The sequence below is a fragment of the Acomys russatus genome, chromosome 1 (assembly GCF_903995435.1).
Source record: "Acomys russatus chromosome 1, mAcoRus1.1, whole genome shotgun sequence".
Taxonomy (NCBI): domain Eukaryota; kingdom Metazoa; phylum Chordata; class Mammalia; order Rodentia; family Muridae; genus Acomys; species Acomys russatus.
The window spans coordinates 66,642,995-66,666,539 of record NC_067137.1 but is presented as its reverse complement, the minus strand read 5'-3'; the positions used below and the strand labels follow the sequence as shown (position 1 = coordinate 66,666,539).

The following is a 23,545-nucleotide window of genomic DNA, read 5'->3' as shown; positions in this document are numbered from 1 at the left end:
CTTTTCTTTTAAACAATTTTTTGTTTTCCTTAATGTCTTAGTTACTTTTCTATTGCTGTGAAGAGGCACCATGGCCTTCTAATCATTCCCTCCTGAGTGCTGGGACTAGTGTCCTGATCTTTGCCACATGTATCTTCAAGTATTTTCCCAGTCTTCCTTTAGCAGTTTCCAAATTTTAAGTATGACTACCCCCCCACTCCCTCTTTCTCTTCTGAGACAAGGATTCTCTGTGTCACCCTGGCTGTCCTGGACTCATTTTGTAGACCAGGTTGGCCTCTGAACTCAGAGATCTGCTTGCCTCTGACCCGCTGAGTGCTGGGATTACAGGTGTGCACCACCACGCCCGGCTCTGTTAAGGTCTTGAACTCATTTACAACTGGTTTTGTACAGAGGGAAAGTGGTGCAGGTTTGGAAGCAGGACAGGAAAAGGTGAAGCTATGATGACCTGGAAAGGGCAGCATGGGAGAAGCCCTTCAGCTTGGAGTCTGGCTTGTCTTTCCTGCTGACAAGGCACCAGGTCAGGAAATTTCAAACACTGACAGAAAACTTCCAACTCAGAAAATGCTTCTTTTCAAGCCACTTTCCTCAGGGCCAGAATAACTTCAACTTTTAACCCTTCCCTCAGAGTCCCAGAGCCACTCCTGCCTATCTGGGCCCAGAGTGACAAATGACCTTGAATTTTGACAACTTCCTCATAATCTAGCGACCATTTTTAGGGTGCATTCTTTGAACAATTAAAGAAAATGGCTATGCAGGGTTTTTTCTCTCTCTCTCTCTCTCTCTCTGTTTTTGTTTTTCTAGACAGGGATGCTGTGTGCATGCCTGGCTGTCCTGGAGTAGCTTTTGTAGACCAGGCTGGCCTTAAACTCAGGGATCCACTGCCTCCTGAGTGCTGGGATTAAAGGTATGCATCGCTGCACCCTACAACTTTGTATTTTATCAACAAAATGCCCTTTGAATTGGGGAGATAGCTTGCCACCAAGCCTGACAACTGCAGTTTAATCTCCAGGACCCAAATGGTGAAAGGAAAAGAACTGACTCCTCCTGAAGGGTTTCCTATGACCTCCACATGCTCACCCACACAAACACTCCATGAATACAACTAATGCAATACAAAATAAAAAAATGGCTTTCAAATAAACATTTAATTCATTTTTATTATTTTAACAACATTTTGTATTAGTCTTGTTCTCTTGTGCTTCCATTGGTATTTTCAGGTTCCTTTTAAGCTTAACATAATCCATCCTAATATTTTTTAAACTATTCAATAGTTAATCCTCATTCATCTAGATTTTTCCATCAGATTGATTCTAGTTTTTTATGTCCACACACTATCTTCTTAGAGAAAAAAAGAATCACTGGCTAGTTTCTCATCTATGATTCCAGAGTGAAAATAGTCCAGGCGCTGTGGATGCTGTCTGTTGTCTGCTCAGGGGAGTGGACCTTCCAACAGCCCCGTCCTTTTTTAAAAGATATATTTTATTATTTATACAGCGTTCTGCATGCATATGTGCTTGTGCACCAGATCTCATTATAGATGGTTGTGAGCTACCATGTGGTTGCTGGGAATTGAACTCAGGACCTTTGGAAGAACAGCCAGTGTTCTTATCCTCTGAGCCATCTCTCTAGCCCACACCACCCCCGCCAACCCCACTTTCAAATTGCCTTCAGCACCAAACAGATTCGGAAGGGTAATCCCATAGCAGCAGGCCCTGAACTGAAAGAACTGCGACCCTGTTAGGAGCTAACCACTCCTGACTCAGCTTTGAAGAGGATGTGGTTGAAGCTTCCTGCTTCTAGTGGCTACATGCTCACATGGCCTTCTTATATAGGCCTACTGCCTATAGATGGGCAGCTCTGACTTTAGGAATGGTCTTGTATTCATCTAGCAGACACTCTGACCAGTCAGGTCATTGCAAGTCTTCCCCAGTGCACATAATGCATTAAAGACTTCCCAAAGCCGAGACTTTAATCCCAGCACTTGGGAGGCAGAGGCTGGTGAATCGCTGTGAGTTCGAGGCCAGCCTGGTCTACAAAGTGAGTCCAGGACAGCCAAGGCTACACAGAGAAACCCTGTCTCAGAACAAAACAAAAAACAAAAAAGAAATTAAAATTTCAATCCTGTACATAACAAAATATACTTAGCTGAGTGACACATGCTTTTAATCCCAGCACTTGGGAGGCAGATTTGAGTTTGAGCCAGCCTGGTCTACAGAGTGAGTTCCAGGACAGCCAGGAAAATACAAAGATACCCCATCTCAAACAAAACAAAACAAACAAAAATATACCCAAAAGGGGCTGGAGAGATGGCTCAGAGGTAAAAAAATAAAAAACACCTTAAGAGGAATGTTCTTGTAAAGGACTGAGGTTCAATTCCCCAACCCATATCAAGTGGCTTACAACTACCTAAAATTCTAGTTCCAGGGGATCTAACAGCTCAGAGGACACCTATAAACATGATATGCAGTCACACAGGCACACACGCATAAGTGAAAATAAATCTTAAAAATGTATTTAATAACTGTATTAACCAAAATAAATTCTGAAAATGTAGTTTCCTCTTAACATTTGCAATGGTAGAGCCAGGTGTGTTGCGCACCTTTAATCCCAGCACTAGGGAGGCAGAGACAGGTGGATCTCTGAGAGTTCAAGGCCAGCCTGGTCTACAAAGCTAGTCCAGGACAGCCAAGGCTAAGGCTACACAAAGAAACCCTGTCTCGAAAAACAAAAATAAAAACAAACAAAATTTGCAATAGTATTATTGCTAAGCTGTAAAACCAGTTCTGTACTTCCTGCTTTCAATACTTAAAACAGATCATTCTTCCCCAGTCCTGCTTCCTCAAAGTAGCTACGTAGGAATACAACAGGGCATGGTGGCACACACTTAGTTCTCCCACTCAGGAGGCAGAGGCAGGTTAAGTTCTGTTGAGGACAGCCTGGTCTATACAGTGAATTTCAGGCCAGTTAGAGATCTTGTCTCAAAAAAAGCCAAGCCAAACCCCAAAGTAAAACAGATATACACTTCTTAGACACAGATTAAACCACTAAAAGGACAGCTGGTGGTGCAGTCCAGCAGAGCAATGGCAGTGTGCTATGCTGGGTTCAAAGGCCAGGAGCAAAGTAAGTAACTCAGTCGGACGCCCAGTCAGAGCATCTTTTAGTAGAAAGTCTCCAGGGAACTGAGCTTAGAAATGCTCCACGGGAACAAGGAGTGCTAATAAGCCCGCCTCACATGGCAACTCATAGTCAGATCGTTCTAGTCGGCTCCCGAGTCTGAGTTGACTTGTTGTGCCAAGTCAGTAGTCTGAATTGAGGCCTATGTTCCAAAAAGAAATATGATGTGTATTCTGTAAAAAAAATGGCTAAAGGTGACATGAAGATGGTGAACACTTACTGGTCTCAGGCTCATACTTAAAACCAGAGGGTAAAAAAGGGCAGGACACAACTATTTCCAAAAGCACTGTTTTTATTTATACAGAGTCCTAGCCATTTACACGGCAGGAGGAGTGGGAGACGTTCCATCTTCAATCCAGGGGCCTCTATCATGTTGGTTTGTTGTTACCAAACACACAGGCAAGTGGCATCATGAATTTGGAAAACTGAGGACAACGTTCAGTCTCTCTCTGCTAGAGCAACAAGGTGAGCATCAATCTCAGCTTCTGTAAGAATCCTAAAAGGCAAAAGGTAAAAAAAAAAAAAAAAAAAACACACAACTGCTTACTTTAAAATGTATTTTATTATGAAAAAATTCAAACATAGAAAAGATAGTATAACAAACTCCCATATAGGGATCAACTAACTTCAGGAAATACCTATTTATAATTAATTAAGTCTATACACCCACGACTCTTCCCTATGGCTATATTGCAGGAACTCCCAGACAATTTCATCTATAGATAGAAGTGATCTTTGATATTAGATCCAGCATTTAATTGCAGGTAAGGTTGAAAACATTTCAACTGAATATAAAGCTAAGTTACACAAAATGTGTTCAATTTAGTTTAGGTGTCAATGCCTTAAAAATCTAATACAACTTAAGCCAGGTGTGGTGGCACACGCCTTTAATCCCAGCACTCAGGAGGCAGAGGCAGGCAGATCTGAGTTTAAGGCCAGCCTGAACTACAGAGTGAGTCCCAGGACAGCCAGGGCTGCTACACAGAGAAACCCTGTCTCAAAAACCAAAAATCTAATACAACTTAAAATAACTGAGCGATGAGAAACCTAAGCCAATTTTAAAAACTGTTGTGTGCAGCAGAGCTGAGGAGACAGCACAACGAATGAAGCCCTTTCTGCACAAGCATGAGGATCGGAGCTTTGATCCTAGCGTGGGCAGGCATGGAGGTCTGTCTGAGACCCCAGAGCTCAGAAGGAAGCTGGCTAAATAAACTGGCTGAGTCAGCACGCACGTGAGAGACGCTCCTTCAGTGTGAAGATGGAGGACACCATCCCACTGAGGCCTCTGTAAACACATGTGAATGTACAAAACATACAGAAGCACATACATATGCCCCAAACCAACAACCAAACAACCAAACCAACAAAAAACCTGCTTGGATTCAGAAACTATCCATGAAATAAAGTTATAGCACTATTTACAATCCACCCACCAGAAGATACTCCATGTAGAACACATTATTTTCTTGATTTTGTTTGTTTGTTTGTTTGTTTTTTGAGACAGGGTTTCTCTGTGTAGCCTTGGCTGTCCTGGACTCGCTTTGTAGACCAGGCTGGCCTCGAACTCACAGTGATCCACTTGCCTCTGCCTCCCCAGTGCTGAGATTAAAGGCATGCGCCACTACGCCCAGCTAGAACACATATTTTCTAAATGTTTGTCTTAAATCAGAGGTTCTCAACCTTCCTATGCTATGACCCTTTAATACAGGCGCTCATGTTGTGGTGACCTCCAACCAAAAAATGTATTTTTGGTTTTTTTGAGACAGAGTCTTTCTGTGTATCCTTGACTGTCCTGGACTCACTTTGTAGACCAGGCTGGCCTCCATCTCATAGCAATCTGCCTGCTTCTGCTTCCCAAGTGCTGGGATTAAAGGCGTATGCCACTACACCTGGCCACAAAATGACTTTTGTTGCTAGTTCGTCACTATACTTTTGCTACTGTTATGAATTATAACATCTGTGGCTTCCAATGGTCTCAAATGACCCCTGTAAAGGGGGTTGCAACCCACAGCTGAGAACTGCTACCTTTAAGGAATCAGTTGCTTGGCAACACTGTTTACGTGACCTGTCACTGCTGGGATTCTGTTTGCTGCTTTGAGACAAGGTCTTAGACTTAGGTAGCCCAGGCTGGCCTGGATCCTATTATGTAGCCAACAATGACCATGAACTTCTGATACTCCTGTCTCTAATTTCCAAGATCTGGAATTATAGATGTGTGACCACAAGACTTCACTACTAAACTTTTGCCTGCATGTGTGCCTTCAAGCCAGAAGAGGGCATCAGATCACATTATAGATGGTTGTGAGCCAACATGTGGTTGCTGGGAATTGAACTCAGGACCTTTGGAAGAGCGGTCAGTGCTCCTAACCTCTGAGCCATCTCTCCAGCTCCCTATATATTTGTTATTACTCAAGTACACTTACTATACCATAATTTAGAAATAATACAAGCTTCCCTCCTCCCCCCACCCCACCCCCAGTACTAGGATTGAATCTAGAGGTTTTCTGCTGCTGGCAAGCACTCTCACACTAGTTATATTCTCAGCCTTTTAAAAAACATTTTCATCTCAAGAGACAGAGGCAAGGAGGATCTCTGTGAGTTTTCCACTAGACTGGTATACAGAGCTAGTTCTAGGACAGCCAAGGTTTCACAAAGAATGTCTGTTTTAAAATAACAAAAGTTTTTATTTTGAGACATGTTTTACTATGTTCTCAGAGTTGACCTTGAACCTATATTCCTGCCTCAACTGTCCAACAGTTGAGATTGTAGTCTGGTGTACAAGGCCCAGCTACAATGGTTTGCTTACACAGATACTTGGTTTCTTGTTTAATTTAAAAATAAGATGCAAATAACATTCAGATGTAGTAAAAAGATTTCATAAGAGATAAGAAAGTAAAGTGCATGTTGGAATTTCAGTGCTTAAAAAAAAAAAAAGGTCAGATAGGTGTGACAGTCTATAATCCCAGTTCTGGGGACTGAGGTCAGCCCTGACTCAAAAAGAAACAAAACAACAAAAAAGGGAAACTTTTTTGTATAGAAAACAATTATAGGATAGATGCAAATCTTCCTGTTTATATCACCTGCAGGCAACCAAGAAAGCAAATCTGAAGGGGAAGACATACATACTACAGAAGTCTGTATGGGAGACTACAATCCAAGCATGTAGGAGGCCGAGGGAGGATGATCTAAAGTTCAAGTCTAGTTTGGCCTACATCCCAAGGCAGTGTTACAAAACAAAACATACACGCCACTGAGGAACTAACTCTTCAAGGCTTGAAACTTAGTTTACCAATTCTCCAACAACGCCCATGGACCTAGTCTAAGAGGAGGCACACTCAGAGGGTAAAACCTTAGCAGCTCTTAGTGGTGTTCAGTGATCACAAAGGCATCCTAGTCCACAGTGGACAAGCCACCTGACAGACTGCTAAGGGGATGAGCTGGCTGATGTAAGCAACCAGTACACTTGGATCATGTGAGCTGATGTGCTGAGTAAGAAATGCAAGCAGCTGTGTATTAGAGTTTCATACTGCCCTCTGAAGCTCCCTTACCCAGTGAATAACCAAAGTTCCACCTGAAAATGACTACTTTGGAATGGTTTCTACTGGCTTTAAACTGAAAAAACAGAAGACTGAAGTCCACCCCACTTGTTGGTCTACTAATGTGTTTTACTATCAGGGATCAAGCCCGGGGCAGTGTGCACTCCAGGCCAGTACTTGACCATGCGCTTGCCTGACCATTTCACTTCTTGTATAAAGGTTATTTTTTGTGTGTCATCTTTGGTGTTAGATATAAAGTTACCTGGAAGAGAGAGAAAACTTGCCTCTGTTTTTTTTTTCCTTGTTTTTCGAAACAGGGTTTCTCTGTGTAGCCTTGGCTGTCCTGGACTCACTTTGTACACCAGGCTGGCCTTGAACTCAGAGATCCGCCTGCCTCTGCCTCCCGAGTGCTGGGATTAAAGGCGTGCACCACCACGCCCGGCTTGCCTCTGTTTTAAGAGACTTCTAAATAAAGCTGTTTTTACAGTGCTAGGGATCAAAGCCATGACTTTAAAGACAAGGTTTCTTTTGTGATGAGCCAGGCTGGCCTTTGAATTTATGATCGATCCCTCTGCCTCAGCCTCCACAGTGCTGGAATGACAAGTATGTACCAACATTTCCAAGACGTTTTGAAATCGATCCCTCAGATACTGGGAGGAAAAAGAGATTCATATTTCACCATCACATCAACACACACACACACACACACACACACACACACTAGCACGAAGGAACCCTAATGTCTCTAGCTTTTTAGTCTAATATTTAATACATAGCTGAAAATGTAACTCACCTGAATTTAGGATTTTCAACTGTAACTACTCCAACTTCTATTTCTGAAGGTTTGAAATCAATCGACAGAACAGTAGACAGGCATGTAATTGCAGTCTGAAAAGAATTTCAACATTAAAACACAATGCTTCCCAGCTACCAACATGCCCCACCCCAAGCTTATTAATAACACCACAAGATACTTGCGTTCCAGCGACACAGTCCTATAGGCATGTTACTATCAAGCTGCTTACATAAACTTGCTTCTATTAAATAGCCACAAATTAAAGGAGCTTATCAAACAAAATAGACGGAGTACATAAAACCTTATTTGCAGCCCAGTATAGTGGTGCACACCTTTAATCTCAGCACTTGGGAGGCAGAGGCAGGCAGACCTGAGTTTGAAGCCAGACTGGTCTACAGAGTGAGTTCAAGGATAGGTAGGGCTACACAGAGAAAACATGCCTCAAATAAATTGAATAAATAAGTAATCAATCAACCAATCAAAATTTCATCTGCTTGATGACCAATATAAGCAAAACTGTTTAGCACCTGATGTGAAAGAAACAAAAATCATTCAGATTGATGACTGCACCTTTAAAATGTTTGTGGTCATGGCAAATGAAGAATGCTCTGGCATGGTGACATAAGCATTTAATCTCAGCACTTGTGAAGGAGAGGCAGGCAGGCCTCTATGAGTTCAAGGCCAGCCTGGTCTACAGAGTGAGTTCCAGAACAGCTAGAGCTATACAGAGAAATCCTGCCTCAAACCCCCCTTGACAAAAAAAAGTTCTAAATGGTTTTATATCAGATGTGATTAACATAACTATAAATTATAATTTTTAAAAGTTTTGTTTGTTTTTATAGACAGGGTTTCTCTGTGTAGCCCCTATATGTGCCACCTTGCTTGGCAATTTAAGAAACATTTAAAGAAGGCATACCATTCTATCTTTTAGATCAGAACTAACTTATTTTCTTTCAATAGATAAATTATTAAACAATTGTAAGTCTCTCTGTTTTGAGAAAAGGCCTTGCTTTATAGCCCTGACTGGCCTGGAACTCACTATGTAGACCAGGCTGGCATCAAACTTACAGTGATCCTCTTGCCTCTGCCTCCCTCATACTGGGATTACAGGTGGGCACCATCATATCCAGCTTTAAAAAGTAAAAAAAAAAGTGTATGTGGGTGTAGATGTCAAGAGGGTTTCTCACTGGCCTGAACTAGCCACCTAGTTGGCTGGCTGGCAAAGCTATCTACGACCAACACATGGCACAATAAATAGGGTTTACTTGTTTGCAATGTAGGTTCTGGGGACTGAACTGAGATCCCTGCACTTCCAAGAGCTCTTTCCAGCCCTCTGTGCATATTCTTTTACTAGGAAACAATCTGTTCCAAGAACTAGCTGCTTTTATTTAGGACCATGAAAATAATTATTACTGGATCAGTAAGATAGCTCAGTGGGTAAAGGTGCTTGCTGCCAAACCTAACAATTTGGGTTCACTCCCTGGAACCTTTGTGGTAAAGAAGAACTGACTCCTGCAAATTGGTCTTTGCTTCCATGAGGTCATGCAGATGCAGACACACATGCACGTACACACACAAAAACAAATGGCTTTCAGTTTTTTGCCTTTTGTTTTTTTGGTTTTTTTTTTTTTTTTTTGAGACAGGGTTTCTCTGTGTAGCTCCAAAACAAATGTTAACAAAACAAAACAATATTACCAAATCTTAGGTGTTTTTACTTTCGTTATCCACAAAGTTTAAACCCAATTAGAGTCTATTAATCTTAGGAACCATGCCAATCTTAGAGTCTAATGTTAATTCTTATTTTTCTATTTTGTGTTTGTTGAATATTGTTTCACATATATTAAGATTGAAATGAAATAAATAAACACAGGCCCCATCTCCCCCCATGTGAGCTGAATGATATCAATTCTACCTTTACTAAACTAACTATCTTGGATCTTGTAACATCATTGCAAAATAGCTTTCATAGACCATCAATAACACACTGATGCTCACTCCCCCAGAACAATAAAGAAAGGACAGCTCCTTTTGGCAAACTTACTTCCACTGTTTGTTCAAATGTCCAATCAAATTTCTTCTTCACTTTTTTTTCAAGGAAGCTGGTTGACTCTGTTTGTTTAACTCCTGCTGCAGTGGCCTTAAAGCCACAGTAGTAGCCTGCAGGGTCACACTTGTACACTTGAGGGCCTTGTTCTTCATCTATACCAATTAAAATCATACCTAAAAAGAAAGGCTCCAGTTAAATGTTACACCGTCCTGCAAAGATTTTCCTTTCTTGGTGTTGTCATATAGTTTGTTGTTAATCATTATTTTGATCATTAATTTTAAGCTTATTTGTTTTCCTAAAACTGTTAAAATGTAGCTTTATTACCAATAATAGATTAGAAAACAGGTAAGTTTCTGTTTTGACAAAGGATATATCAGGTTGTTGTTTTAAATAGGTTCAGCTTTTTTTTTGGTTTTTTGAGATAGGGTTTCTCTGTGTAGCTTTAACTGTCCTGGACTTGCTTTGTAGACCAGGTTGGCCTTGAACTCACAGCGATCTGCCTGCCTCTGCCTCCCAAGTGCTGGATTAATGCCTGGCTAGGTTCAGTTTTTTATTGAACATATTTAAAAGTTTCATCAAGAAGACCAACGTCCATCCCACCACTAGTCTCCTTGGATCCCTCTTTCTCTGCTGTAACAATCAAAATTCATTTTTAGAATAATTCCTGAATACAGAGGACAGATTAGAAAAAGAAATGACAGAAGAAATAAATAAGTTAGGTAGGAAATAGTGGCAATAAGACAATGAGAAAGTGACAGGAAAAGAGGGAATAGATCCTCTGAAGCAGAAAACTTGATGGCTTAATCGGATGACCAGGGAGAGCAGACTAAGACTACTAAGAGAAGGAGAGGGTGCATGGACAACAGTGATGACGCAAGTGTCTGAGATGAGAGGGGCTGGGGTGAGACACCAGGGGAGCGACTAGCATAGAGGTAAGGTAGTACGTGCAGCCACTCATGGGCTGACATTAACCAGACTACAAAGGAGAAAGGGAAGGCCCACGAGTAAAGCCTAATAAGTGACAACATTTAAAGGACCAATAGAGGAACACGAACAAAAGAAACTGAGCAGAAAAGAGCACTAGGTGCCACCATACCTGTAAGCTAGCACTTGGGAGGCTGAGACAGGGGGATCACAAATTTGAGGGAAGCTTGAGCTACTCAGCAGGACTCTACGAGTATGGAGTGGATGATAATGAATCAGGGGCTGGTGAGACGGCCGAGCAGTTAAACAACCCTGGTTGCTCTTCCAGAGGATCGGGCTCAGCCATCTTAACTCTAGCTCTAGGACCTGATACTCTTCTAACTTCCACAGGCACCAGGTACACGTGTGGTGCAGGCAAACATCACACATTACGAAAATAAGAGAGTCAGGCACGGTGGCGCACGCCTATAATCCCAGCACTCAGGAAGGCAGAGATAGGCAGATCTCTGTGAGTTTGAGGCCAGACTGGTCTACAAATGAGCCCAAGAGAGCCAGGGCTACAGAGAGAAACCTGTCTGGAAAAACCAAAAAGAAAAAAAGAAAGAAAGAAAAGGGGTCAAAGGAGAAGTAATGTTTAAGAGGTCAACTGAGTCATCTGCAAAAAAGAAATATATTTAATTCTCTGAGTAAGACCTGTGACGGTGGTAGAGCAATTGCCCAGCAAATACTGCCCTGGCTGTGAGCCCCAGCACCTCAAAAAAAGAAAGGTCAGACTGGAGAGATAGCTCAGAGTTAAGAATATTGGGTGCCCTTTCAAAGGTCTTGAGTTCAATTCCCAGCTATCACATGGTGGATCACAACCATCACCCAGTGCTCTCTCTGGCATGCAGGCTACATGCAGGTGGAACTGTATACATACAATGAGAGAAGAAGAAGGGGAGGAAGGAGGAGGAAGAGGAAGAAGAAGAGGAGAAGAAGGAGAAGAAGAAAAGAGAGGAGAGAGGAGAAAGGAGAGAGAAAGAGAGAGGGAAGGGATAAAGGCCAGGGGACTCGAACGTTGAATTTTCATTAATGAATGATGTCAGAAACAAATACAATGCCAGACAGATGCTTTTAACCCTAGCATTCGGGAGGCAGAGGCAGGCAGATCTCTGAGTTCCAGGACAGAGAGAAACATTATCTCAAAAAAACAAAAACAGAGAAAGAAAGAAACCATAAGTCTAGATGTTATCCCAGTTCTTTACCCCATGATCAAAAGTAGCACTGACACTGTTAAAATGCCTACTAAAACTTCACAGAATTAATAACCTGAGTTATAGCAGAACCCCATTACCATAGCCTAATAAAGCGGGACCTTCAGATCACATATCCTAAACAGAAATATTTTAATTGAAAAAACAAAACAAAACAAAACAAAAGAACAGAACTCAAAGCTGTAATTTCAAACTACATGCTGAGAACTCAAGTATGGCCTCAGTTTCTTTATACAAGTTCTCTAAAGACAGTTACAACTCAATTCTTTAGAAGATTTCTGAGCATACTTACAACAACCTAGAGGCCTCATTTCAGCATTCTGTGTGTAGACTTGAGAAATATCAGCGATTCTTTTACATAGCATGTCCACAGGAATCTCATAGCCATATTTGTATTTCCAATTAGCTGCCTCATAGCGTGCCCTCTGTACCTGGGATCTGCTGTCAGCTTAAAAGATCAACAAAACACCAAAGAGTTACCACTTTAGAATCAGAATGAACTTGAAAGCCATTTCTCTACCACAGATATCTATGTTTATTTCAAATACAAGTTATGCATAAAAGTCCTCTGTGGCTTTTTCTTGTGATAATGAACACGGACTTACTTGGCATGGAGTACATGTAAGAAAAGAAAGAGATTAAAACATGGAGCTAAATGTTTATACCCTATTGCTCTTTTGCACCAAGTCCTTCACCAGCTGTCAAAATAGTTTCTAGAAGAATCTAGTAGTTTGGGCTGGCACAATGGCTTAGCTGATAAAGGGGCTTGCCACCAAACCTGATGGTTTGAGTTTGATCCCCAGGACCCAGTGTGCAAGAAGAGAAACAACTCCCACAGCCTGTCCTCTGACCTCTACATATGCTTCATGGCACATATGTGAACAAATAAATGTAATAATAAAAAATGTCTAATCATGGCTGGGCCAGGGTGGTACAAGCCTTTAATGCCAGAACTCGGGAGGCAGAGGCAGGTGGATCTGAGTTCAAGGCCAGCCTGGTCTACCAAAAGAGTTCCAGGACAGCCAGGGCTACACAGGAAAATCCTGTCTTGAAAAACCAAAAATAAATAACAAACAGATAGTATTTCTTATGAAACTTTTTTTTAAAAAGTACATTCTTTGAAAGTTATTAGAAAACTAATAACGAATACTTCTATGTATACGAGCATTTGCCTGTATACATGTGTACCATATATGTGCCAAGTGCCTCCAGAAGCCAGAAGAGATCATAGACAGGGGGTTATGAGCTGCTATGTGGGGGCTGGGATTGAATTTTGGTCCTCTGCAGCAGCAAGGGCTACTAATCCTTGAATCATCTCTCTAGCCTCCTAAAACATATTTTAAGGAGAGGGAATAACCTCTTCATTTTAGCATTTTAGATGTGAATTTTCCTTGAATTCAGAAAATTGAAAGCCAAAGTAAGTTTTACAGAAATTCTCACTCCTAAGTAGTCATAACTAGATCTGAGAAAGAGTGATTGTTTACATCTATTTAAATTACTAACCACAGCTGAAATACGGTATCTGTGAGGGCTCCAGATTCCCTACTAGCGGCAGAGAGCCCTAACTCTATTACTTAGGATTTCAAAACAGCTCACAAACCAGAAATGGCGAGTCCATTCCTGTAATCCCAGCACTCAGTAGGCTGAGGCAGGGTGATTACTGAATCTGACACTAGCCTGAGCTATACTGCAAGATGCTGTCTTAAAAACCCAACTAATCAAACAGGCATGGTAACAAACACCTTTAGTCCTAGCATTCAGAATGCAGGAAGATCTCTATGAGACCAGCCTGGTCTACACAGTGAGTTCCAGACCCTATCTCAAACAAACAAACCCAAAAACCAAAGTTGGGATCCCTAGTAGTCTTGTAAAAGGCATGCACCTGTAACCCTGGGGCGGGTGTGTGTGTAACCCTGGGGCGGGTGTGTGTGTGTGTGTGTGTGTTAGAAAAAGGAAGATGATCCTGGGGGCTTGTTAGCTAGACAGTTTGGTTGAAACAGAGAGATCCAGATTTGGGGAGAGAAATAATCTCAAAAAATAAGGTAGAGAGTGATAGGAGAAAACACCGGAAATCAACCTCTGGCCTCCATAAACACATGTACAAGTGAGCACACTTATACAATTAATACTAACCTTGGAAGACAGTGAATCTATTAATAACACCCCAAAACCAGGCACCAAGGGATCTTTAAAGCACAAAAATCAGGGCTGGCAAGTAAAGGTGTCTGCTAAGTCTGATGACCTGAGCCCCATCTGTAGAACCCATAGGGTAGAGAAAGCCAACTTCCACAGGTTGCCCTCTGACTTCACACATGCCATGACAAAGTGCGCCCCTCCCACACACATTATTGTTGACTGATTTGGTCATAGATGCCACAGTAGAGAATGAAGCTCACCGAGATGCTAAGCCTTAATTTTTGGAGGAGCAGTGGGGCTCAGCCTTATTAAAAGATACTGACATCTGGCTAGCTCACTCCAGTTACTTTATTCAAACATTATACAAGGTTAATTAGGGCTGGGAAAGGTTCCAATTACCAAAGTTATCTCACCCTTGCTGCCCGTGAGAGCAAACAACCCACACAAATCTCAGTCCCTTTGACCATGGCTAACCATAATCAAAAGTAATAACTCCACATTTGCCAGGAGTGTCTTAGGACCACAGCCGGTGCCGCTGCAAGCTTCCACATAACACCAAGCGCAGATTCTCAGCAGAGACAACATTTATTCAAGGTTCAAACACTCTCAAAACAATTTCTCAGCCTCAATTGATTGACCTCATGTTGCTGAAACATATCACTCAAAGCCAGATACAAAGGCTTTGCTATGCATTTTGCACTACATAGTGTACATCAATAAATAAATGCAAAAACAAATACACAAATACAAATACAAAAGAATTCAGAAGGAAATACATCAGGCTTGTTTTCAGGACTAGTTGCCAATACCTGTCATTCCCGTCATCACACAGCCAATGTTTTCAGTTATCTTGAACAAGTGAGTTACCGTGCTGGAATCCAGTAATTTGTCCTAATGAACAAAATAAATCATGACCATTTCATTTTAAAGTAAACAGGCCTCCGTGCGGTTATAAAAACCCAACAGTATGGAACTATAACAACATACTGTAAAATAGTTATGAGACATGTATGTTCTGTTCAATTTACAGTTAAATCAATCTTTTAAAAGAGGGAGATGCTTTCTGTAGATGAACCAAACAGTCCCAGACGACAAAGGACTTAGAAGTATCCTTCCATTTCTTTTTATATTATAGAGAGTTTAATGTGTCACTTCTGTTTCCTCATGCACACCATCTATAGCTAGCTAGTTGCACAGTGCCCCTTGAGTGATTAGTTAAAAGGCCGAGTCAAGACAAAAGCAGCGCTGCTGTGAACCTGTTCAAACCCACAAAAGACCCTTACATTTGTTCTGTAGCAACTGGATACCTGGCGGTATTACTTACGGGTACTTTCTTCTGTGTGACAATAACTGCACAGTCCTTTCCTCTGACGGCGACAGATGTGAGTCCACCCTGGTTAATAGCCTTAAAAGCATACTCTGGAAAAACAAAACAGATTGTTGTTTTGGGACTTTTTTTTTTTTAAGGTAGAATAGGGGCTGAGGATGTAGCTCAGTTGGTAGAGTGCTGGCTTATGCACAAAATACTGGATCAATCTGAGTGTGGTGGCTAGAAGTTAGCATCTGACAGACGGAGACAGGAGAATCAGGGAGGTCAGCCTGAGATACAAGAGACTGTCTTTAAAAAAGGGGGGAAAAAAGAATAATTTTCTTTCCATTTTTGAGACAGGATCTCATTATGTAGCTCTGGCTGGCCTGGACCTCGAGTGCTGGGACTGAAAGCATGTAACACCATGTCTGCTAACATGAGATAATTTATCATAGATTCTTACAATGGAATTAATATACTGTCATTAAAATAACGAGGTCAAGCTATATGAATGTGGAATGCCAACCAAGGGAAGTAAAGTCAAAATAATAAAAATGCCAATAAACCAGTCAAACCAGCTCAATTTCTTCCCATTTTACTGAATTTTCATTAGGTTCAAGTACCAATGTTTTACTCTAATTTAATCACAGCAGATCTTAATATTTCATCATTTTCAAAGTTTTTTTGAGACAGGGTTACTCTTTGTAACCTTGGCTGCCCTTGAACTCACAGCAATCCGCCTGCCTCTGCCTCCCGAGCTGTGATTGAAGGCATGCGCCACCACACCCGGCTTCAAAGTTGTTTTATGGGCACTATTTCAACCAAGCCTGGTTTTCCTAGGTCAAAGTTAGATGCTTTAAAGATTTAATACTTGGGCTGAAGAAATGGCTCAGTGGCTAAGAGTACTGGCTGCTTTTCCAGAAGTTCAGAGCTCAATTCTCAGCACCCACATGGTGGCTCACAACCATCTATAATGGGATTCAATGCCCTCATCTGGTGAGCAGGTGCATGTGCAGATAGAGCACTCAGAAAATAAATCTTAAAAAAAGAAAGAAAGATGACCTTATGACACAAAAAGTAGTCAGAAAGGAGGCTTTAGGTCTATGTGTGGTAATTATGGCTGCTATGCAGTAGGTATAAGGAAAGGGAAATAGGCTCATGTGTCAAACCAAAAACAGAAGAAGAAAAAAAGATTTAATACTTCTGTTGTGTGGGCAATAACTAACCACACACACAGCTTTAATTGCTTTTGGATCTCCCATGGATATTTTGTCTACCAGTTGAAGTTTAATCCCAGCACAGTCCAGGCCAGCCAGGGCTACATAATGAGAACCTGTCTCAAACAGTGGAAAGAAAACACTGCAATTTTTTGTAACTTATAATAAACACATGGCCCCAAAACAAAACAAAAAAGGCTGGACTATGGTAGCACACTTGGGAGGCTGAGGCAGGCAGACTCTGTGAGTTCAAGGCCAGCCTAGTTTACAGATTGAGTTCCAGGACAGCCAGGGCTGTTACACAGGGAAACCCTGTCTCAAAAAACAAAACACAAAAACAAAACAAAACTCAAAAATGTGTACTTCTAGCTACTGTCAATGCATTCTCTGGTTTTAAAAAACTGGTATCAAGATAGAAGCCAAACATAAACTACTTTCATATTATATAGTTTATTTGACAATGACTATCTCTCAGGAGATAAGATTAGAAATAAGACTATCACCTTCTGTGTTAATACAGAAAATACAAAAGATAATATTTTTTCTTGCTTTCTTTCTTTTGTTTTTGTTTTGTTTTTCAAGATAGGGTTTCTCTGTGTAACAGCCCTGGCCATCCTAGACTCACTTTGTAGACCAGGCTGGCCTTGAACTCAGAGATCCACCTGCCTCTGTCTCCCGAGTGCTGAGATCAAAGGCATGCACAACTACTGCCAGACCAAAACAAAACAAAAAAACCCCAAGATCTTAAAAAATAAGATATAAATTCCTTCCTTGCTTGAAAACTACGGTGTCAGTAATATAAGGATTGAATATAAGGATTTCTCCTATAGTAATTTCTTACAATTTGTTTATTTCCTACAATTCCTACCATTTCTTTGTCTTTTACTATAAAAGGTACTATGTCTACTACAACAAAAGTTCAGAACAAGCAAACAATACCAAGTAATGAATGGCTCAGTGTAAACAGCTCTCACTGCAAAGCCAGCAAACAGCAGAGAAGCACAGACTCTTTCAGATGAAGGACTTTGAGGTGTTACTAATTAGCAGAGCAACGGGAGACTCTCTGCCCACACTTTTGTTAAAAATGTTACATTGAGTTTGGGGCTATATTTCTTCCTCCTCCTCCTCCTCTTCTTCTTTCTTTCTTTCTTTCTTTCTTTCTTTTTTTTTTTTTTTTTTTTTTTTTTTTGGAGAGAGGGTTTCTCTGTGTAGCCCTGGCTGTCTTTGACTCACTTTGTAGACCAGGCTGGCCTCAAACTCACAGGGATCTGCCTGCATCTGCCTCTGGAGTGCTGGGATTAAAGGCATGCGCCACCATGCCTGGCTCTCCTCTTCTTAGATAAACAGAAGATGGCAAATAAAAATGAAAAGATCCAAATAGTCTGTAAATCTTGGTTATTAAAAAAACAGAAGTGCTGGGCATGGTGCCGCATGCGTTTAATCCCAGCACTCAGGAGGCAGAGGCAGGCAGATCTCTGTGAGTTCGAGGTCAGCCTGGTCTACAAAGCAAGTCCAGGACAGCCAAGGCTACACAGAGAAACCCTGTCTGTTCTATAAAGCGAGTTCCAGGATGGCCAGGGCTGTTATACAAAGAAACCCTGTCTCAAACACCCCCGCCCCGATGTTCTTTTGTTTCCCTAAGTTTGAAGGCTACATAATAATTTCACACAACTTGCTAATATTTGTTTCTTAAAATAGTGATCTTCAAAAGTGGGATCATTAGTAATCTTAGTGTTGGCACAGGAGGAGAATATGAGATTTGAAAATATAAGTGTTGGTTGGGCTGGAGAGATGGCTCAGAGGTTAAGGGCACTGACTGTTTTTCCAGAGGTCCTGAGTTCAATTCCCAGCAACCACAATGGTGGCTCACAACCATCTATAATGTGATCTGATGCCTTCTTCTGGCCTGCAGGTGTACATGCAGGCAGAGCACTGAATCCATAATGGTAAATAAATAACCTTTAAAAAATATTCTGGTGTAGACATTTATGTATGTACATACATATAATTAACACTCTCCTCTCTCTTCCTCTGGACTTCACCTTATCTTTTTCTTGTGTGCTATAACCACTGAGCTATACCCCAAACCTTAAAATTAAAATTTAAACCAAGGAGCGCTATAGTTCTTAATACATGCCTGCACAAATACAATTTGTATACATACATTAAGAAAAGACATTTCGCCGGGCGTGGTGGTGCACGCCTTTAATCCCAGCACTCCGGAGGCAGAGGCAGGCGGATCGCTGTGAGTTCGAGGCCAGCCTGGTCTACAAATCGAGTTCAGGACAGCCAAGGCTACCCAGAGAAACCCTGTCTTGAAAAACAAAAACAAAACAAAACAAAAAAAAGAAAAGAAAAGACATTTCAGTGCCAGAGAGATGGCTCATTGAGTAAAGGCTAAGCAGGGCAACCTGAATTATGTTCCTGAGACTCACATGGTGGAGAGAACCAACTCCCGCAAGCTCCCTTTGACCAACATACACAAATGTACACATATGCACATGAACACCCAAACACATACACAGACAACACAACATAATTTTTAAGAACTGAACTGTAAACCTATATGCTCTATAACTCCTAACACATGCTTGTACACAAACACAATGTGCATACACGTTAAAATTTTTTTCAGAGGCTAGAGAGATGGCTCAGGCGTTAAGAGTGTATTGCTCTTGCAGAGAACCTGAGTTCAGTTCCCAGCACCCATGCTGGGCAGTAGACAAGCAGGCAGGCAAAGAGACAGACACAGACAGTGGAGTGTGGAGACGTGGGGTAGTTCAGGGCCAGACACTGGTTCAGTGGGTAAAGGCACCTGCTAGCAAGCAGGATACCTTGACTCCTGAGACTGGTCCTCTGACTCCTGTACACACAAAATAAATAAAATGCAATTTAAAAAACTATTATCTTAAGGTCTAAAGAAAAAAAAAAATCAAGTTACCAGAGTTATTTCTTTAAAAGTCTACCAGCCGGGCGTGGTGGCACACATCTTTAGTTCCAGCACTTGGGAGGCAGAGACAGGTGGATTGCTATGAGTTCGAGGCCAGCCTGGTCTACAGAGGGAGTCCAGGACAGCCAAGGCTAACACAGAGAGAGACCCTGTTGTGAAAAACAAAAAAACCCAAAACAAACAAACAAACAAAAAAGTCTACCAACTGCTTCTGTTAAAATTACAGACAATATTTATAATTATGCTTAGTATACCATAATTTAAATTTATGACTTGATAACTGCTAGACTAATTTGGTGTTGGGAATTAAATGTAGATGTTTAGGCATGCTAAAAAAAAAAACCACTACCACTGAGCCCCACCCCAAACCCCTTATAGCATCTCTGAGTCTTAAACTCTAGCAAATTAGGGATATTATTCTATTAATACTTACTTCCCTTATCATCATTCCATCTTGTTATATTAGTCTACAACTGTGTAGGTTAACAATTTTCATTTTTATAGTTCTTAGATGCTGCGTCTTTGGGTGAGTCTGAAGTTTAGCCTAATACACAGCATTTACAATATTGTGAATAGACACATATATTTCACTAGGAAACTAAGCAAGATGGACTCAAAGAAAGGGATTCTTTAGTTAGAGAGACTAATTTAACAGAATGTTTTAAAGTCAAAGAATCATAGGCATCCTGTTATGTACCAAATGCTCAACATTTAACAGCATACACTAAGCAATACAATGCATTGCCCAACCTCATTCTCAAAACAACCACAAGAGGAGGAATGTTAGGCCAGCTCTGCAAACAGAGTTTGAGCAAAGACTATATATTTGCCCAGGCCAGCTAGTATGGAGCACAACAGGTCCCTTAATCCAGGTATGGCTCCAAGCCCTGAACTCTGCACCACTATACTGCTTGCTCATACTGTTCTTTCACTTTCTTTTTCTAACAATGCCTAACTGCTAGCCTGAGTAGCAGAGAGAACGCTGTCAACAGTTACACTCACTCTCTAGATACTAAATTTGCTTTGCGCTGCATCTTCGCTCCCAAATCCTACTAAAATGACACTATATTCAGCCTTTCTCTTCACCAAATTTAAGAAGCACTAAAGACCGGTTTATGGCCAATTTCTACAAAGCAGTGTACAGAAATAAGACAGAAGAAGTCTAAGGGTGGCTTTTCCTGTTCACAAACTTAACACAAAACACGGGGCTGCTGCCCTTCCACAGGACCCCGGTTCAACTTCCAGCACCCACATGGCAGCTCATAACTGTTGCAACTCCAGTTCCAGTGGATCTGAGACTCTCACACAGACATACATGATGCAGCAATACACCAATGCACATAAAAATAAATGAATATTTAAAAAAAAAACAAATCAACACCTCAAACAATAATCAACATAGAAAAATTCTTTCAAACTCAGAAATAAAGCACGGACAGTAAAGAAACTCTTCATCAGGACCATTCCCTCTTTTGTCACCACTTTCAAATGAGGTGAATTAAATAGATTACCAAATTACTTATATGATGACGGTCCTAGCCACATTATATACAACATGTAGCAGCCCAGCCTCTTTAATGGCCCTTCTAAAATTTACAGGTCTGTAGAACTCCATTTATAGGCCAACTCTAGGGTCTCCAACCAACATAGTATGACTCCTCTTGCCAAGACACTGAGATAAAAAACTTACTCAAAAAAATAAAAATCATGGGCCAGATGTATATCAGGCCCTTCTAACACTAAGTTTTCTATAGCAAGCGCTTCAAAGTCTGTCCTATATTCTCAACCTAACTCTGCCACGACTTCAATTTGCCAAATTTTATTGTTACTGAGAGTAACTGATTCCGAGTTCAGCTTTCTGTACATTACCTTCAGTAAAGACTAAATGTACTTCAACTAGGCTGAGAATCAGCTTTTAAACTATAGAAGCATTCATAGAGACGGGGGCTAACATCTGGGTGCCAGCTCCAAGAGCAGTTTATTACTATTCCTTTGTTTTGCACTTTTGAACTTGGCAAATACTTGTAAATTTGTCTGCTTTTTGTTCGTTTGGTTCCCTGTCACTTCCTTTAAGCTGTGTGGGCTTCAGTAGGGACGAGTGACAATTATTTCTTTCCTAGAAACAGAAGTGTCTGCTATAGGGCTTTGCATACTTGTATAAAATCAACCACATTTTTTAAAAAAATCATTACTGCCCAGGAGGATGTGTGTGCATTTTAGTTGGATGGTTAAGGAACCACTCTCTAAGCAGCGGTTCTCAACATGTGAGTCGCGACCCCTTTGGGGGTATGGAAACCCTTCCAGAGGGGTCGCCTGGAGCCCCCAAAACAACACAGACATATATATTAAGGCTCATAGCAGTGGCAAAAGTACAAGTTTGTAGTAGCAGCGAAAATAAGTTAATGGTTGGGGGTCACCACATGAGGAACTGCATTAAAGGGCCGTACCACTGAGCTAAGGGCACCCCGGAAGCCAGGGGCAGGCATTACAGTGCAATAACTTAGTTCTTTGTGTCTGGATAGCGAGGCGCCCCCTGAAGAGCGCCGCCAGGCTTTGGCTTCTGCCTCAGAGTCCGCTTGCAGACAGGAGTGGGAACCCGAGGCCCAAGCCGACCTCGATCTTCTCCTTTCCTGACTCAGGCCCTGCTTTAAGCCCCACACTATACCTGGGCCGCGTCTGCTCGCTCCAGGCCGAAGCATGACAGAGCAATTCGGGTGTCCCACGGGCGGCCCTAGTTCACTCACCTACTTGGTAGAGTCGTCCCTCGGGAGAGAAAATAGTAATGTGACGGTCAAACCCGGCGCTGGAACCACGGGACATGACGTTCCCACTATTTCAAACCCAGTCTGCACCCCGTAGCACCCACACGCAGCACACAAGCCCCTCCCGGAAGTTATAGTTATTGCTTCCGGAGCACCGGCCGGGCCGCTTCCGCTCTGGTAAGCCTCTCGGTACCCGCTCTGGTTCCAGGGGAAGTTCCACAGCACCGCCTCTGAGTGGGCGGGGCCTCGGCCGCCCCCAGGCTGAGCCCTGCCGTGCTTCTGGTCCTGGGTCGCGGCCGTTAGGGCTTTCTGGAGAGCAAATGAGCCAAAAGAGGAAGTTTTCAAGTAGCGATTTGTCTATCTGTGACGTCAAGAGACTGTATGCCCAACGCATCTGTCGTTAGTTTTGGCGCATGCACTTGATATCTTGTCTTACCGGAGATCTGGCTTTGTTCTTCCTAACCTCATTTTACCCGCCGTTCTCATGCTACGATTTGGGGGAGAAAGGAATGCAGCTGCTGTAGCAGCACCCCTTAAATGTAGCATCTGAAAGAGGGCTGGTTGAAGAAGCTACTGGAAAGCACAAAACGTTTTCTTCCAGTCTGGCAAGATCTTCCTTTGGACAGCGGCCCAGGTTTTTGTTGTTATTTGGGTCATAAATGTGGAATTGAAGTTGAAATGCAAGTAATGGGAACGCGAGGTTAAGCAGTCTTAATTGGTAATGAACAAGATCACTGGTGGTGGATGGATACAGGAGAGTAATTTTAGGTAGGTGAAGTAGCTCCTGGGAAACGAGTGGCTTTTCAAACGGTAAAATTCTGCACACTGTGCACCTCAGGGTACAACACGTAGTGAATATAAAATTTGAAGCATTTTGTTTTGGTTTTTGGTTTTTCGAGACAGAGTTTCTCTGGGTAGCCTTGGCTGTCCTGGACTCACTTTGTAGCTTGGAACTCACAGCGATCCGCCTGCCTCTGCCTCCCAAGTGCTGGGATTTTTAAGGTTTGTGCCACCACGCCCAGCTCTCAAAGAGTGTTATTAAACTATTTTCCCCTAGATTAAAAAAAAAGAAAATATTGTTCGAAATAGGGTTTTTCTATATAGACTTAGCTGTCGGGGACTCACTTTGTAGACGAGGCTGGCCTGGAACCCAGAGAGATCCACTTGTCTCTGCCTCCCAAGTGCTGGGATTAAAGCCCTGCCCAGCTGTTCTCTCTAATATTTGTAACAATTTACTGCTGTAATACTGAAATATTCAGCTCTTTGTTATTCTTTCTAAAAGCACTTATTTTAAAGCAAAACATTTGAAGAGATTATTCATAAGGAAGTTTGGGTTTTTGGTTTTTTTTGGTTTTCTGAGACAGGGTTTTTCGGTGTTACCTGAAAGTTTTAATTTCTCAAGTTAATTTTTTTCTTCTTTTAGAAGTGAAACATTAAAAAA

The 23,545-nt window shown here is 41.8% G+C and overlaps 1 protein-coding gene across 1 annotated transcript; it reads right to left on the bottom strand.

The window, feature by feature from the left end:
- Positions 1–3,448: 3,448 nt before the first annotated feature.
- Psma6 (proteasome 20S subunit alpha 6) lies at positions 3,449–22,263 on the bottom strand. The gene is made up of 7 exons (XM_051146267.1): positions 22,087–22,263; positions 15,191–15,285; positions 14,676–14,757; positions 12,023–12,178; positions 9,548–9,726; positions 7,504–7,598; positions 3,449–3,670 (listed from the first exon to the last, which is right to left on the bottom strand). Exons 1-7 carry the CDS (start codon positions 22,160–22,162, stop codon positions 3,613–3,615), a joined length of 741 nt encoding a protein of 246 aa, XP_051002224.1. The 5' UTR covers positions 22,163–22,263; the 3' UTR covers positions 3,449–3,612.
- Between the last annotated feature and the right edge of the window lie 1,282 nt (positions 22,264–23,545).